The sequence below is a fragment of the Callorhinchus milii genome, unplaced genomic scaffold (genome assembly GCF_018977255.1).
Source record: "Callorhinchus milii isolate IMCB2004 unplaced genomic scaffold, IMCB_Cmil_1.0 Scaffold19, whole genome shotgun sequence".
Lineage (NCBI taxonomy): Eukaryota > Metazoa > Chordata > Chondrichthyes > Chimaeriformes > Callorhinchidae > Callorhinchus > Callorhinchus milii.
The window spans coordinates 5102842-5119668 of NW_024704760.1; the positions used below are offsets into that span (position 1 = coordinate 5102842).

At 38.1% G+C, this 16827-nt stretch overlaps 1 protein-coding gene across 2 annotated transcripts in view; it reads left to right on the forward strand.

Moving 5' to 3' along the window:
* The window catches only part of LOC103179139 (TBC1 domain family member 22B), a 120413-nt gene that overhangs the window by 28469 nt on the left and 75117 nt on the right, over window positions 1–16827 (forward strand). For both annotated transcript variants that reach the window (XM_007894266.2, XM_007894267.2), the window contains 3 exons: window positions 8027–8155; window positions 9490–9555; window positions 16161–16275. In XM_007894266.2, coding sequence (XP_007892457.1) covers window positions 8027–8155; window positions 9490–9555; window positions 16161–16275 — 310 coding nt within the window. The remainder of the gene's footprint in view (window positions 1–8026; window positions 8156–9489; window positions 9556–16160; window positions 16276–16827) is intronic.

Consider the following 16827-nt stretch of genomic DNA (forward strand, 5'->3'; position numbering starts at 1 on the left):
ACAAACAGTTGTGAAATAAATGGCCATTTTTTAAAATCTGGGGATTGTTGGTCAGGATACCAGGAGTGCCTTACCTGCCTTCTCGTGTCGAGTGGAGCCAATTGATTTTTAATGTCTACCTGAACAGGCAGACAGGACCGAGGTTTAATATATCATCCAAAGGTCAGCACCGCTTCCTCGAGGACTGCACTGAAGACCGTAGACTCTACTCGATGGCACAAAGTAGAGGTTGAACGCACATCCTTCTGATTTAGAGGAAAGATTGATGCCAGCTGAGCCAGGGTGCACCTGTGTGGCACTGCTGTGTTCCAATTATTGAGAAATTTAGAGCTACAATCTCTTACTGGGTGTTATATTTGTCAGTAATGTTGTTATAGCCTTCTACTGAAATGTTACTGTTTGAATTGTTTTGTTAATTTGAACACTAGAGGTCCCTGTGGAACAACCTGTACAGTATTCATTATTGTGGGGGTTTGGTGGGGGAGACCATTACTTTCTTAAATTGTTCCAATCTTCTGTGAATTTAAATGCAACATTTGAGTTAGAATGTGTGCGAGCCAAATTGGTTCAAGGGAGACTCGGACACTATTGAGGGAGGAAAATAGATAATAATAATAATCCCAATAATCCTTACATTTGATATAGCGCCTTATCACGTTTTTGAGATGTCTCAAAGCACTTAACAAAATATACTGTAAAGTGAATTGACTGTATATTTTGGGGTGAAAGATTGTGGATTGTCATGGGCACAATGTTTGTGGAGGCTACTTCCCTGTTGGTGGTAAATTAGGTAAACTTCATTCCCTTTTGCTCTTGTCTTTTAGATGCCCTGGTGAGGCAGGAGAATGGGAGACTTCTCTGTGCTTCGTTTGTGATTTCTTAAGAGGAGTTGCAGTTTTGTGAGTGTGGGATTGATCCTCTTAGATCATTCATTCTTGGCCTCCTCAAAAACCTCTCACCCAATTTCTGCACTATTGACATTTGAAGGATCAAATTCCATGTTACGGTTGGAAATTGAGACATCTAAACAAAGTTTTATTCACTTACTTGAATAATATTCTTGAGCACATTTTTACTTGCTCCGAAGTGCTTGCTTATATAACTAGCCTCTGCCCTTTTAAAGTAGTTGATCAGCCTTATGCATCAGAAACCCTACGTAATGGGAATGAGTAAGAACCAAATGTATTGGTTCTTTTCAGTTTCTACATTTTGATGACCAGTTACACAAAGGAACCACGATTTTTGTTTGGAAACCGAGTCCCTGATCCATCTGTAGTATGGTGATTTTATTCTTACTCATTCCCATTACGTGGAGTTGCTGATGCAGATCTAGCACATAAATGTATCACTGTAAGTAAAGTATAAATGTATAAATGTTTCACCGATGACTCATTATTTTAGTCTCCAGCATGTTTAGAATTGTCGATTCCGTGATATTTTTTCGTACCTAAAAATTGTGGTGCAACCTTGTTATCCTTTAATGGCACCTTTGTATGTATATTCAGAGAATATCTTTAAAATAGTTAAGCGCTTGTCTGCAGAACAAACAACAACAAAAAATTACATTTGTATAGCGCCCCATATGTCGGGAGAACATCCCAGGGCGCTGGACAGTCAGAGATTTGGACCCGAGCAGGGGTTTGGGATCAGCAGGGATGGAAGGCAGGAAGGGTAGGGGTAGGAGGGTGACCAAAGGCACGGTCGAAGAGGAAAGTCTTGAGACATATCTTGAAGGAGGCAACGGAGGGAGCAAGGCGAAAGGACTGGGATGGAATTCCAAAGGTTGGGGGCATAGAGGCTGATAGTGGGGCAGGCCAGAGCCTGCTGAGCGGAAGGAGCGGACAGGGTGATATGGGGAATTAAATGAGCAAGGTCTGGATGTTGCAGCAAGGGATGTTTGTTCTCTGTAATCCATTAATAATCATCCAATTATAATGCAGTTACAAGAAGAAAAGTTGCTGAAACTTTGTGCATCTGTCGGGAATTAACTGCGGCGCTCATCAGGGTTAGCGCTTGATTCCATTGACGTTTCATACACAGGACATGCTGAATAGGTGTGATGTGGAAGCCATGGCTGGGAGCCATTGCAGTCAAATTGGATCCTACTGTTGAACTGCACTGTCCTGGCTGGATTTGAATGATGAATGTGTGCATTAGTCTGTAAAAGTACAGCTGTGAATTCAGATGTTGCAATTAAGAAACAGCTTGAGACTAGTTGTCACTAATTGATGACTTTGGGCTCAAGAATGGGTTCAGTGTTGCCAGTAAACTTGGACGCAGCTATCTTTCACTCAGCTCTTAAAGTCAAATCGTTGTTCGGATGATGGAATACAATGCCGAACTGTAACAAAGTACATTGTCACGGTACAGCAGTTACTGTTGTGTTTCCGCCAAATTTTATAAAATATACAGAGAAAAAGGACCAAATCCAAATGTCTGCACTACAATTATATTTGATCCAAGCCTATGATTTCAGTTAATGCATATTTACTACTTTTGCAGGAATGCAACAGTGTTTTTCTGAATTGTGTTGGTGTATTTGCAAACGGTGATCCTCTCCCTTTCACAGTTCAAAACTGACTTTTACTCCAGTCATCCTGGAGGCAAAGAACAATCCAAAGTTGCTGTTTTTCACCTTCTCCATACACCCCCTCAAGCCCCCTCTATCCTCGCATCAAACACCAATTGCGAAGAGGTCCTCGACTTGATCACCTTAAAAATTGAAAACGTACCCACATCTCACCAGTTCTGGCCAGATTCCACTGGCTCCCCATCACCAAACGGATCAACTTCAAGATCCTCATTTTCATGTTCAAATCCATTCACTACCTGGCAGTTCCCAGCTCTCCAACCTCCACACTCCCCAATTCGCCACTCGCTCGCCTGGCACTGGCCTCCTGCTTGTCCCTCGCGCCCTCCGCCCCACCATCGGAGGTTGCGTTTTCAGCCACTATACCCCAAAGCTCTGGAGCACTCTCCCTCAGTCCCTCCGCCTTGCCCCCTCTCTCCCCTCTTTCTAGTCCCACCTGAAGAATTTACTCTTCGACCGTGCTTACGGCCACCTCCGTCTCCCACCCCACCCCCCCACCCCCCCCCCCGGCTCGGAGTCAGGCTCCGCCGCTGTTAAGCACTCTGAGACGCTACCCTGTGTGGAGGGCGCTATATAAGTGCAAGTTGTTGTATTGAAAACGTGACCAACAAAACACAAGACATAGCAATCTTAAAAGAAAATGGTTATATTGTGAGCTAGCTTTCACTTCTTTCACTCCTGAGACCAGTGTTTCAATTCAGATGAGATTGAAGGAATGAACAGTCAGTCTTCCCACTTCTGGTTGCATGGCTTCTACCTTGAGTGGAATGCAAAGCAGTCTGAATCTCGTTTCTAGTGGCTGTGGATCCACAGCACAAAACTGACCTATAATGTGATGCAAATGGCCAGTCACTTTTCCAGACAGCAAGAATAGCTGGGGCGAAGGGGGGAATTTCCACATTGGTGAAATCGTGGAATTAAAGTAACATTGTTGGTTGCATAGCAGAGAAATCTTTTGTTTCTTTGCTTTTAACTTGTGTCGCACTTGATTGCAAATGGTTGGTGCTAGAATGTGTGGCGCAAGTGGAGAAATGGCACATTCCTCAGCCTCACAGTACCAAGGACTCTTCAAGTTTAGCTGGAAATGGAAGACTTTCAAAACTCTGTATAAATGCCAGCTTTCTTAGAATAATTAACACCTTGGAGATGCTCAGGACAAGCAAACATTAATGAAATTAATTTGACCAAATACATTTTCTATTCAGTGCATCAAATCTAAAACCTTTATTTATAGGTTAAATATGAATTATATTGCTCTTCAATCTGGAAGTAATTTTTCGATTCTTCTGCTCATTAGCTCACGGTAGTTCTTCACAGTGCTGAATAAATATTTGAAACAATTTAAATGGACTTGCATTGCAACAGCAAAGAAGCATTGTGGAAGGATTTTTTTTGGGTTATTAGAAGAATTAAACATCATAGTTTAATTAAAATCAGGCATTTTAATTTGCAGCTGTTTAAGGAGGATGAATCTGAAAAAACATTGGCATGGGGGTGCACTTTTTAATCTGCGATCAGCATTTAGCCAATGAAAGCTAAATGTTATCTTGGTTTACGTTTTATTATCCAATTTAAATTAGTCCTTTTCTGGAAGCAGTAATCCTCTGCTCCTTATTAAAATTTAGAGCACCAAACCAATAATGCCAGAGACATGTGGAACCTTCCTCAGATTTTTTTGGGGTGTAACAGTAAGTTGCAATTGTTATTGAACTGCAAGTAGCTTTTGTTCAAAGAAGCTATTCTATATGTTTTCCATTTTATAAAGGCTCTGAGGAATACACAAGATTTTATTACGTTACCTGAGAATTTCCACTTATCTGATCCAATTGACGTTTTTCATAGTAATCATCACAGTATTCCTGAATTCAGGCTTCAAGTGGGATAATTGTAGTTCTTCAGGGTAAAGAATTGTACTGTTTTGCTTTAAATGTGTACTTTAGCCCCCCCATCACCACTGCCCTTCCCCCAACCAAAATGCTGCTAAGCTAGTTGAAGTTGAGTCCTTGGTCTCCTGTCAGTGATGGCCACTGATGCACAGAGTAGATTTCCAATCCAGAGAGTGCAATGGACTGCATCAGATTATATCAATAGGTATTGTATTATTCTTCCTTCAAAGAATCAGTCTTCAGAGGTATAATCAATAAGGGTTTTAGCGATGACATGTGAAGGCCAGTGAAATATTCCGCGTGTTGATTAGACCAGCGTGAGTTAACACGCTCCAGAATCATCCCCAGACTGCAAGATTTATTTGACGTGAAGATGAAGCAGCGTCACAAGGGACAAAGGTGTGCATGAAACAGAAACAGCCTCGGAAGTGCAGCTGAGCTTTCTGCCAGCTTGAGTTCCAACTGTTACAGCATGATTATCTTGACAAGGTCAACCTGTATATGAACACATGTCATGAAACGTATACAAACGCATGCAAACTTGCTGCAGTGAACTTGAGGGATTCAATCTGCCGATTTCTGCGATCCTTTTCTTTAATTGCAAAATAGCATTCCTTGCAATTCAACCAGTTTACGTGCCTCAATTTATTTCAGTGCCTTTGCATCTTGTTTCAAAGTCTGTATTCCTAATCAATTTAATTGAAATGATCAAAGAAAACATTTTGTCATTGGCAGAGAAACGGGACATTCGTTCAGCTCGTCTGTGCTGTTGTTTGATAAATGTGTGATTTATTTACCTGGCCACGTAATAAGTCACAACAAAATTTGGAGGAGAAACGTACAAAATAACAGATAAACTGATAATTACAAAAAATGTTCATGCCTTTCTGGTTGTCTAGCTTTGTTTCTCTACTTTTCTCTAAGATAAGTAAAAGACAATTTGTGTGTTTTGTGTGAACTGTTTTGTCTTGTTATTGCAGTAATTGGTGCTGTCTGTGTATGTGCTGACACATTTGTCATTGCGTTTAGTTGGCACATTTGTTTTTCGCTCTTAATTACTGCCTGTTTGTTGTGGTTCCTTTCCTGTAGAACGCAAGTATCTTTTGCTGAAGTTACAGAAATATCGACTCACTCACTATAAGTTGCAGTCTAATTAGTAAAACTACTTTGCACTCTGAAATGGTGCTGTGTCCTTCAGAAATAATTGCTTTTGTGCAGGGCAAATTACACTCAAAATTATTTGACTATTAAGCTTCTATCTGTCAATTAAATATATATTTTAAAAAATTGTTCTGAACGTATGCCATATGGTGGCACAGTTGAACCATATTCAATCAGTGTGAGGTTTGCATCTACTTCAGTAGTGGCAGAGAAGAAAGCGTTCCATCGTCACTTGTTCTTATTGTACAGATGTTCACAGTACCAACTCGTGTAAGGTGTACATTTTAACAAACCTAAGCCATCGTGGAGATATGGGATGGGTAAAACCTATTTTATGCTGCACATTGCCATACTTCCAGCAATACAAACAAGTCATTAGAATAACCCGTCCTGAAAGAAACACTAGACGTTCCTGAATAGTTCAGATCTGAATTTTGCTAGTCACTATGTATTGTTATTAAGCCCAAAACCTTGATTTGTTCTGGCACGAATTGCCATTCATGAACATAGACATCCTTTAGCCAGACTGATAGGTTCTGAAAGGGTTTTTGTTTATTATGTTTAGGGATTCAGATTGCAATGGTGAGTAGTGAAGGTTTTTGCAGCACTCAGGGCAGAGTCAGTATATAAGTATATGTGTATATTATTGTTTTTTTTAAAAAAATTGTTGCTTTGATATCAGTTGCCTATCCAGTCACAATCCCTTTGGCTAGCCAAAGGGCTTGGTGATAGAAATTGAGTATTTGTTCAGCCTCTTGAGTTTGAATACAAGGGTCAATATGACATAGCAAGAATAGTAGAGGTCATAAATTTGTTAGCTTGTGACACTCGTACGAAAACGCACATTCTGTGCCTGCGTTTGGTCACGTTAATTTGTTGTACTTGGTTTAGTAGCCAGTAAAAATCTGTGAAATCAATATGTCCTGGCTGAATGGTCACAGTTACATGAATTAATATCAGCTGCAGATCCAAGGGTGATACAGTACTACTTCGGTGCAGTTGCTTTTGCAGATCAATTTAGAATTCAATTAACAAGGTCCTGAAGAAAACTTTGTAATTCAAGTAATTTAATGACTGAGTGGAATGTGATTTATTTTAATGCTGACTGAGAGCTGTTCAGTCTGCACATTACAGAGCAATTCAGAAAACTTTCCACGTAAATGCTAACAACATTTCTGTAGCGTTTTACGACATTCCAAACTGTTCCCTTCCTATTCATTGGCAGTAAAATGTTTGGGGCACAAGAACCAAAATGGATCATGCATGTTCTGTCCTGTATCGTCATAGTACTGAAGTAAGGAATAGATTTGTATTTTACCTGAAAATCAAATTAGGTAGAGTAAGCATAGGGTTTTATTTCATTATATAATAGAAGGAAAATTAAAATTTCTTGATCAACACAAAAAAATTCTCATTTCACAGTTGTGGCTCAACCAGACCATGATTTGCTTTAAATATCTATCTTTGTCGTTGGCACCACAACGCCAAGGATTGTTAATGTAGAAAATGGTAATTTTCCAGCCTTATAATATAGAGGATTATTGCATAACATTGCAAAATGTTTGTGCTTTCAACAACTTTCGGAAAAAAAACTTTTTTTTTTCAGTTTTTGTTCACGTTTATTATTGGCAACTTATTAAAAAAAACAATAACCCACAAAAAAGCTTTTGCAACGCAAGCCACCGAGGTTGTGAATCAGAATTGAAGACCTTATCACGCGGAGGCTAACACCCAGAGAAAGCCTGTTATAATGGGCGATTGAGTTTGATCGTGCTATTGATGCGCAACGGAACGATAAAAATTCCGCGACTCAGTGAATTGAAATGCCTCAGAAGAACTTGCATTTAACATGACGTTGAGAATAAAGCAGCAACCCAAATCACTGAGTACAAAATGCAATGTGGATGTGTTATACCCAGATTGGGAGAGAAAAATGAGTTTACCTTACAAGTTCCAGCCACGGGTTTGCAAAATGATTAGAGCATTAATTCGCGCAGGTAGCAGCACCTGTTCTGTGGCGAGGTATTCTTTGAAACGGTGACACTGATTAAAATCTCTTTATATTTTGGAAACAAAATCCTAATGATTTTAAAATTTGAATTTTTTTCGCTACATTAGCTGCTTGAAATTAATCTGTAAATCTTCGCAGTTTAGTCGGGCTACCGGGTGCCACATTGAGGAATGCTGCCAGTAACTGTACAACAGCAGTTGTGGACCTTTCTGAGTGCAACATTTGCGGATGTTGCATGTGGGTCGAAGGTGAATGAAAACATTGAACCGACACTCCCAAGTCAGCACTTTGAGATGCTACCCTGCATGAAGGGCGCTATATAAATGCGAATTGTTGTTGTTGATGCCATCAAGCAATGCTGTGTTTTTTCCCCCACAGGGTTATCTACCTGCAAATATGGAGCGAAGGGAAACCACTCTACAACGAAAGCGAGAAGAGTACTATGGGTTCATTAAACAATATTATGACTCCAGAAACGAAGAACATCACCAGGATACCTACCGACAAGTATTGAAAAGATTCCTTTATTTCTAACACAGGAGATTTGCCCTGTTATGCAAAGTTTTAGCTCCATCAAGTAAAGTGTTTTAATCTGTGACAAATTGCGATTTTTCTTACCTTCGCACTCATTATTCTTGAGTGCAATGCCTGTTTTAAAAATTAATCCCACTTTATTTGACACTTTTGCTATGTTGCAATCTTATAATGTTCATGTAAATGAAGATTATAAGATTGCAATGAGTGCTAATTTAATTGCCCTGTAAAGTTTATTAAATCACTGCAGAAAACCGAATGCAATGATTTTTATCTTTCAATCAATTTTTAATTGTGTCTGAGTGTTTATAGAATATTATATCCAGACGTCATTTCTTTCATTCATCCTGTTTACTCAGAATCTATCAATTGAATCTGTTGTTCAACTAGGCGTGCAAATCTGAAAATGACAAATTATGAATGAGGTTTAGATGCATTTAACAGTCTAGTGATCTACATAAATTCAACAGAAGTTTGGGACAATAACAATTTACTGTGAAAATTATTTTTTTGTGGGGGATGGGGGTTTGCAAATTGATTTGATTTCATTGAAAAGCTGACTTTTTACACGAGATCTATCCGGATAAATTTTATATTCATGTCTCGCTCGTTCATTGATGGATAGGCTACCGAAATTATACAACCAAGGGTCATATTTACCACTTAATTTCAGTTCTTTAAAACCGCTGCGCAAATAATTCCTGAAATGCTTCGAGCTAACTTTGAGTCAGAAAAGAAATTCAGATTCCTTTTGATTCCTTTTTGTTGTGAGTGATGGTGGGGAACTCTGGGATAATGACTCTGACATTGTGAGGGAGCTCAATGTCTAAGTGAACTTGTCATTTGAACTTTGAGCATTAATTCTGTTCCCTCGCTCCATCTTTCACACGATCGGTTTAGTGACTTCATAAAGTGATGACATTAGGGGCAGTTGCTGTTGATACAGACGGCAGAATTTTTTTTAACTGGACTTGGAGTAGGAACAATATTATCAGCATTTAAAAGAAAATCAGAAGAGGTATTAAGGTATTAATTCCCCTTTTAGAACAAGAAAAACAATTTGCATTTATATAGCGCCCTTCACGTGGGGTAGGTTGATAGCTTGATGGTGGCAGAGTCTGACACCAAGCCAGGGGAAGGGGGAGAGGGAGGGGGGAGGTCACCATAAGCACGATCAAAAAGGAAGGTCTTTAAGCAGGGATTTGAAAGCGGAGAAAGGTTGTTGCATAAGATAATCTGCAACGAATGCTATATCTCTCTATAGGAGTGCTTTAAAACCAACTCATTTTACTCATTTTTTTTGACAGATTCATATTGACATTCCAAGAACAAACCCTCTCATTCCTCTCTTTCAACAACCTTCTGTTCAAGAGGTAAGCAAACCGCTACTCATTTTCTGATAATTTTGTTTGGTACAGAAATTAAATTGGACCTTTCTGAGATAGCTTGTCAGTTTGCACACAGCGACACGCTGTGCTTGTGAACTCCTCTGTCGTATTTCCCTGTGCTGCATGTTGTACATGACTTTGTTGCTGCAATGTTGATCTTTATAACAAGGTAGCTCTCGATGATGTGGCCTCTGGCTGATTTCAAAAATTGGGCCTTCCCTTCCAGTCTCTATTTTGAAACTAAGAAAATCTTGAAAGGAAAGATAAGTAGGCTAGAATGGTTTCTCTTCACTTTGCATTTCAGGCCACTTCAAAAAGTCTGAAAATTCGGTGATCACGAGGGCACATTCGAGTCCATCTCTACGTTGTGGACAAACTTAGACCTGGTTATTTGTGACATGAGATTGCTGCTAAATGAGGAAAGACTTTCATCTCCTTTCCCTGATCTGGTTGCATTTTCAGTGCATGTGGACTTTGCAATTTTAATAATAATACTTGCATTTGATATAGCGCCTTGTAACCTTCGCATCTAGTCCTCTTAGTATTCTGCAGTTATCTTTTCTAGATTTTATAGATTGTTGTGGTCTTTATGTATCTTTGTTTCCTATAGCAAAGTCAAGGTCCTCCCCACCCCCCCTTTACTTTACCCTTTTATGCGGATTAATACTAGCTCTGCATCTTATAATTTTCCTTTTTTTAATCTATGTGATAAATTTGATGATACCTTTAAATAAGTGAGGCAGTTTTGCAGCTCCCAAAAGACAGAAAACCTTTTTATATTTCGTCAGTTTGCTGTTAATTTCATTTCCCCAATTGCCTGCCCCAGTACCGCATCTCATTTACATCTGAGATCATGGCCAACTTTCTTACTGCCCTTCACCAATGCTGCTGTGAGAGCAGAGGTGTGCAAGAGCATCCTGCAAATCTCTTGAGTTTCTTCCTATGGGGAAGTTACTCTGCTGCACTGGCTATGCCTGCACTGGAGTCCTGTAGCTCAGTGGTTAGAGCGCTCGCTTTGCAAACAAGAGACCTGGGTTCAATTCCCGCCAGGGCGAAATTTTGGGCAAGTTTCCTTGCTTCACACACCTCTGTTTGCCTAGCAGTAAGTAGGAACCTGTTTGTTAGTCGATTAGCGGATCGTTTTTCTTGGGTAATAATTCCTTTTAAAAAAAAAAAAGAATTTGGCCACTCAATCCACAACTGTTTGTGGGACACTGCTGTGTGCAATTGACTGCCACGTTTCGCTCACAAAATATACAGTCAATTCATTTTACAGTATATTTTGTGAAGTGCTTTGTGACGTCTCAAAGACGTGATAAGGCGCTATATCAAATGCAAGGATTATTATTATGGTGTGCTTTCTGGATTAAACCCAATGTCTTGTCCCTGTAGCATCACTTATATGTTCTCCAGAATTGAAGTTAATGTTACCATTATATTTTTAAAAAGTTGAGATGCTTTTTTTAAAAAAAATATTCTTTAACAATGTAAACACCACTTTAAAGAATTGTGACTAAGAGCAGGAATTTCAAAGAATATTTGAATGCAAATGAATGCACAGTTGAAAGATTCAAAAGTTTGTTGTAAAAATTGAATGATTTCAGATATGACCTTTTCAGACCTTCAGGGCTATTTGAGAAATGAATTCTGAATGTCAAAATTGAATGCATTTCCATTTGAGGAATTATTTCAGCACCAGTCAAAATGTTGATTGTAATTAAATCTTCACTGCGTTAAATTTTTCAATGTATGGCATTATTTGGTAATTTATAATTTACAGAATGGATGGAAACCAACACATTAAATATGAATAGTGAAGATCTATTGGCACATTCAAGTTTTGCAGTCAAGTGCAAATCATAGCAGTTAATTCAAATTCTTTACAGTGAGCCAGTGAATATATGAGATGGTGCCACGTAAAACAGATTTGCTTCATTTTACCATCTGGTGCTTTGCCTTTGGGCACTTTTGCAAGTTTATACAAAGCATTGCAAAACCTTTGAATTGCATTTATATCCAGACATTATTTTTGAATAAACTATTTGAGATCCAACTTCTCCAAAAACCATCAATATCACATATGATCAGTTGGAAGGTGGCATGTTGGATGCAGTTAAGTTGAGAGGTCAGTTGTTCTCTCACTGGATTACCATCAGTGTAATGTTGCATCCAATGGACTTTCCCAAATCCTACAAAGGCTCTTGGATCTGCGTTACCCAACACTTGTGAAATGTATTCACATGATGTAATTTAATTGCTTTAACACCTTGGTAAACCCTGGACTGTCCAGCGCCTTGGGATATCCTCCTGACATGAAAGATGCTGTATAAATGTAAATTTGTTGTTAGTATCCTTTGCTTTTTTTAAAAAAGATATTAAAATAATGAATTGTCAGATCCTGGATTGCTGTCAGTAATCTCCCTTTTTTTTAGAGATAGCAATTATTCTTCTGCTGTCTTTGAAAATTCTGTTGCCCACAGGATAAATGTTTTGCATGTGTATAATTGATGAAATGGTAGTTTGGGATATAAGCTTAAATAGTCAGTAGTGAAATAAGGGAGAAAGAATTGCTTGAAAAAATAATTAAGCATTAGTTGGCCTAACATCAGGGTGAATCTACAGCCAATTTATTTAGGAGGAACTGATTTGTGGAATTGAATCCCATGGTTGCCTGAAGCACAGTATGACCCGAGGCTTGTTTTGGGGTTATAACAGCAAAGTCTGAGTTTCCCCACAAGAATGCTTCCTGGTATACTGACAGCCTTAGTTTAGAATGCGATCATTTGTGCTGCTTAACATTTAGAGGGATGTGTTCCAGCTGATGACACTGTCTGGGAGAGAAGCTTCTCAAGCAGAAGAAATGGCATTGAGGCTTTGTTGCTGGTATTCTGTGTAGGTCATTTAGATTGTTGTGTCATATGGGTCAGAGTATTGCCTGCTAACACTTCAGCAATAATTTGAATTCTTCAGCAGCATTTTTGATGTGTGTTTTGTCAGAAGATAAATGCCAGTTGGGATTAGATGTTAATGTCTGTCTAAATAACTTGAAGAGAAGACCTGTTTTATTTTGATAAAAGTAGGAAATAAATTGATCTCTCCACTTTGGTAAGCTTCACAAACGTCATAGCAAGGTTAACCCTTTTCTCATCTAAATATTAACGTAGCGTTTTTGCCATTCAGCCTGAAAAATTTCCACTTGGCAAAGCTTACATTTGTCGACAAACTTCAGCATACTTACATGAAAGAGAGAGGAAGTTTTCAATTGTATTTCACGCAAACATTAAGTGAAATCGGTCCAATTTGCGATAATTTTAGTCCATTGAAGATCCTGTAAAAATTTGTTGTAGTCAGATAACACACCGTGCCTCATCTATAATTCCTCCACGTAGTGAATTTCCAGTCTCAAAAAAGACAGTGTGGTTTTAGTCTCAGAAGGAAAGAGAAAATAGAAGCATTTCCTGATATAAGAGCAACATTCACAGAAGACTCAGGCAGATTATACTGCCTGAAATGGAGTATGCTGTGTGTAAGATAATACTGTATACAATATTCACAAGAACTTTGCTTGTCGCCTTACAAACTTTGTACAATAAATAAAATTAAGTTGCGTAAAATACTTCCAAAATATCAGTAATTTAATGATGCATTTGAATCTCTTCAAACATCAATTACGATTGGCACTGCAAATGACTATTTTGTGAAATCAAAAGCAAATCATCTATAATATTCTAATTTGGCCTCAACTCCCAGAATCCACAGTGAGGAATGAACAGTATCGATCGGCTTGTAATGCCCATTGCATGTCCTTGATTCACCAGTAATCACATTGATTTGGCACTGATATAGGCCACTGGTTTGATGATCCAAAAGATGTGATTAAAAAGAAAATGCCTTGGAAGCACATGGCATTTAATGCAGAGATATTTGAAGTGGAGTGGTTCCAGGTGCATTTCATGTTTTACAATGAAGTCTAAATTGGATTATTACAAAGAGGGCAATTGAAGCTGATGTGGTGCATGCAGCTCAACAACGTTTATCATTGCACCACGTCCCTCAATTTTGTATGAGAGGCAATCACAAACATTCTGGTGTTTAATCTTCATTTTCAGCTTCTATGCGTTTGTGAATGCAACACTTATCAGGTTTGCAGCTTCTTGTGTTAACCCTTACTATGTAATGTGTATTTCCCCTGTGCCTTGAGATGGATCATCAGCAAGTTAAAGGTTAAGGGTGCTTATAATTCTTCTTTTTAATACCACTAAGTAATTATTGGTAGTGAGCCATTTATTTTTGTGACATAATTTCCTCTAAACTTTGGGATTTAATTGCAAATTATGGTATTCTTGATTTCATTGCCTCGAAAAATTAAAGTTGAAGACGATGAAATGTGGATTGTAGTACTCTGTTCTCAAAAATTACTGAAGGATACAGCACTGTTGCAAGGTAGAAGAGAAACTGGTATGTTTTATCAACGTAAATCCATAGGAATAAAATAATGCCCAAAGACTCATGGTATATCATCTAAAATGTAAGGAAAATGATGCATCTCAAGACCATGGTGCCCTTGGACTTCTTCTAGTCAATGTTGTGACATTTTAGTTTTACTCAGCTTGTTTATGGCAGTTCCTACTGCAATTGCGATGAAGAGGAGAGCAAATGTATTCTCTCTGCTGAGTCAGAAACTTTACCTTTTCCGATTTAACCAGGAACTGTGTCTGTTCCCAGGAACAGCAGCATAAAAGAAAAAAAAATGAAATGCCTGCGAAAGATTACATCACTTTTTGCAATTGTAACCTTAAAATTCATTTTATTCAATTATTATTCAGCTGCAGTGGGTTGCACTGTTCAATGAATTATTTTGCCACATCTTTGAGGGAAGTGAAAAATAAATGTCCTGCCTTTATTGCTAATTCACTGGTAGTTTGACTCGTGCTTTTGGAAACCCTATCAGGCATCTAACCTCACCTGGGTATTAACCTCGTGAAATCTTTGCATGATACCTTACGTGTGACCAGATTAGAGTTACTTATAGGATATTTGATTATAATCACACTTTGCCTTTTATTTCTACCTTCCAGGGATTTATTCTGTACAGTCTTGAGTATTAATAGCGTAATTGGATATCCTGTAAAACGGAGCCCGTACATGTTCCTTATCCCATATGCCAGGAACTATTACTTATGTTCTGCCTTTTCCTACCAGGCTTGGAACTAATTAGTCATTTAACATTGCTCACAGAGTTCAGACTTTTTTTTATTATCTCTCATCATCCAGCTGTGATTGAGGAGATTAGCGCTTTGAGATGTATAACCAGTTAACATGTAAAGAATTTCAGAAACACAGCTGAAATAAAATTTTGAATGAATTCATATGGTAATGATAGGAGCTTAAGTATGGTATAATTGCTGAACTTCACATTATTCAACTGTAGAATGGATGGAGTTGCAACTTTGAAATGCCTTTGGTACTAATTTTGTAAAATCAAATTGAAATTCATGTTGTTGCTATGAGCTATGAATATATCTCATGACATTAGCAGAAATGCAGGTTCCACACCTATAAAACTTACTGGTTGCTGTTTTTNGTCCTCATACTTTTAAGGGTATTCATGTAGGCACACTTTACTTCCTGTTGGTATTCATTGAGGTCAGAATAAAGACTTCAATTCTGGGCTGACAATCCAATCCAGAGCTGGGGAGGCTTTTTGTCAGAGTTGCCCTCCTTTGCATGAGCCATTAATCCAAAGTACCGTTTCTCTGTTGAGGTGGGCGTTCAAGATTCAATGACACTATTTGAAAAGAGAAGGGAGTTTCTCCCAGAGGCTAACAATCCTTATGAAAAATTGATCATTCACCTTCTGCTGTTTGTGGGATCTTGCTAGTATAAATGGCTGCCGTGTTTATCTTCAATAACAGTTGCGTCACTTGACAATCGATGCTTGTGAAGCATTTAGGAATTTTAGCATAAAGAACTACAATTAAACAGGATTATGATTCGCTGTATAATTCATCAGAAGTGAATGAATTACTGCTGCATTAAATCTTGGGGATGTTAAATAACCTTATTCGTATTTGAGAACATTTGAATTGCTTTTCACAAGTTTTGTGTATCCTATGATTTTCAACTATGGTGACATTATTGACATTTAGTAACTAGACCAGTCTTAAAAAAAAGTCTATTCAGTTCAATTAAAGACAAACTTGCATGTATAAAAAGGAACACTGTTGGCACAGTGGGTGACAGCATTGTTGTGAAGTACTAATCATCCAGTGATTTGGGTCCAGATCTATGGGATAAAACATCTTTCTGGTTGCTAACTAGCCGAATACTTTGCTGTTTCAAACAGGCTACTTTTCTTGAAGATGGGCTGAAGGTATTACCCTTCAATTAATATTTCAACATTACAAACTACAATTTAAAGAATAGGCACTATATAAAATACATTTTTAAAACGTATTCAATTTGTAAATGCATCTTCTGCCTGTCTTTGAGATGCCATGAATTTAATATTTTAGTTCAACGAATTCTTTGTAAAGTTTGTGATTGTGCTGTTGTGATTTTGGTGAGCTAAACTTAATCTTCTTTTACAGATATTTGAACGGATTTTGTTCATATGGGCCATTCGTCATCCAGCTAGCGGTTATGTTCAAGGCATTAATGACCTGGTCACTCCTTTTTTTGTTGTCTTCCTCTCAGAACATGTGGGTAAGTTGGTGGTTGTTTATCAAATCGGATTACTGGTATACACTAGTTGGGCCAAATGGCTTATTCCATCCTGCATCATTCTTTGCAAAAATCACTTGTTAAGATCCTCTATTCTAGGAAATCTAACACGAGTTTTAGTATAACGTTTTTATATGGAAGGTAAATTTGCATTGTTCCATATTGTTATGCTAAAATATCCCCTTTTCAGTATTTTCTTTTAATATCCAATGTGAGGTCATTTGAACCCCACTTTTGTGATTGCCAGATTAGCGGGATGTGTGTTTCATCTTTACCAATAGTGCATGGTAGGGTAATCTAAAAGAGTGTTTCTATAAAAAAAAAAGCCATTTGACAAAGCCAAATTTTGGTGCTGGCTATTTTAAGACTTGAACCAGATTGGCAAGACAACAAGCAAGGGCAGGTTAATTCTTTAAGGGGGATGTAATTATCTTGGGCTGTGATTTTAACCAGCTAATTGAAAATACTGTATAAGAGACTTGGAAAAATAACTGTTTGTGTGTTTTTNAATATATGGTTCAGAGAATTGTCAAA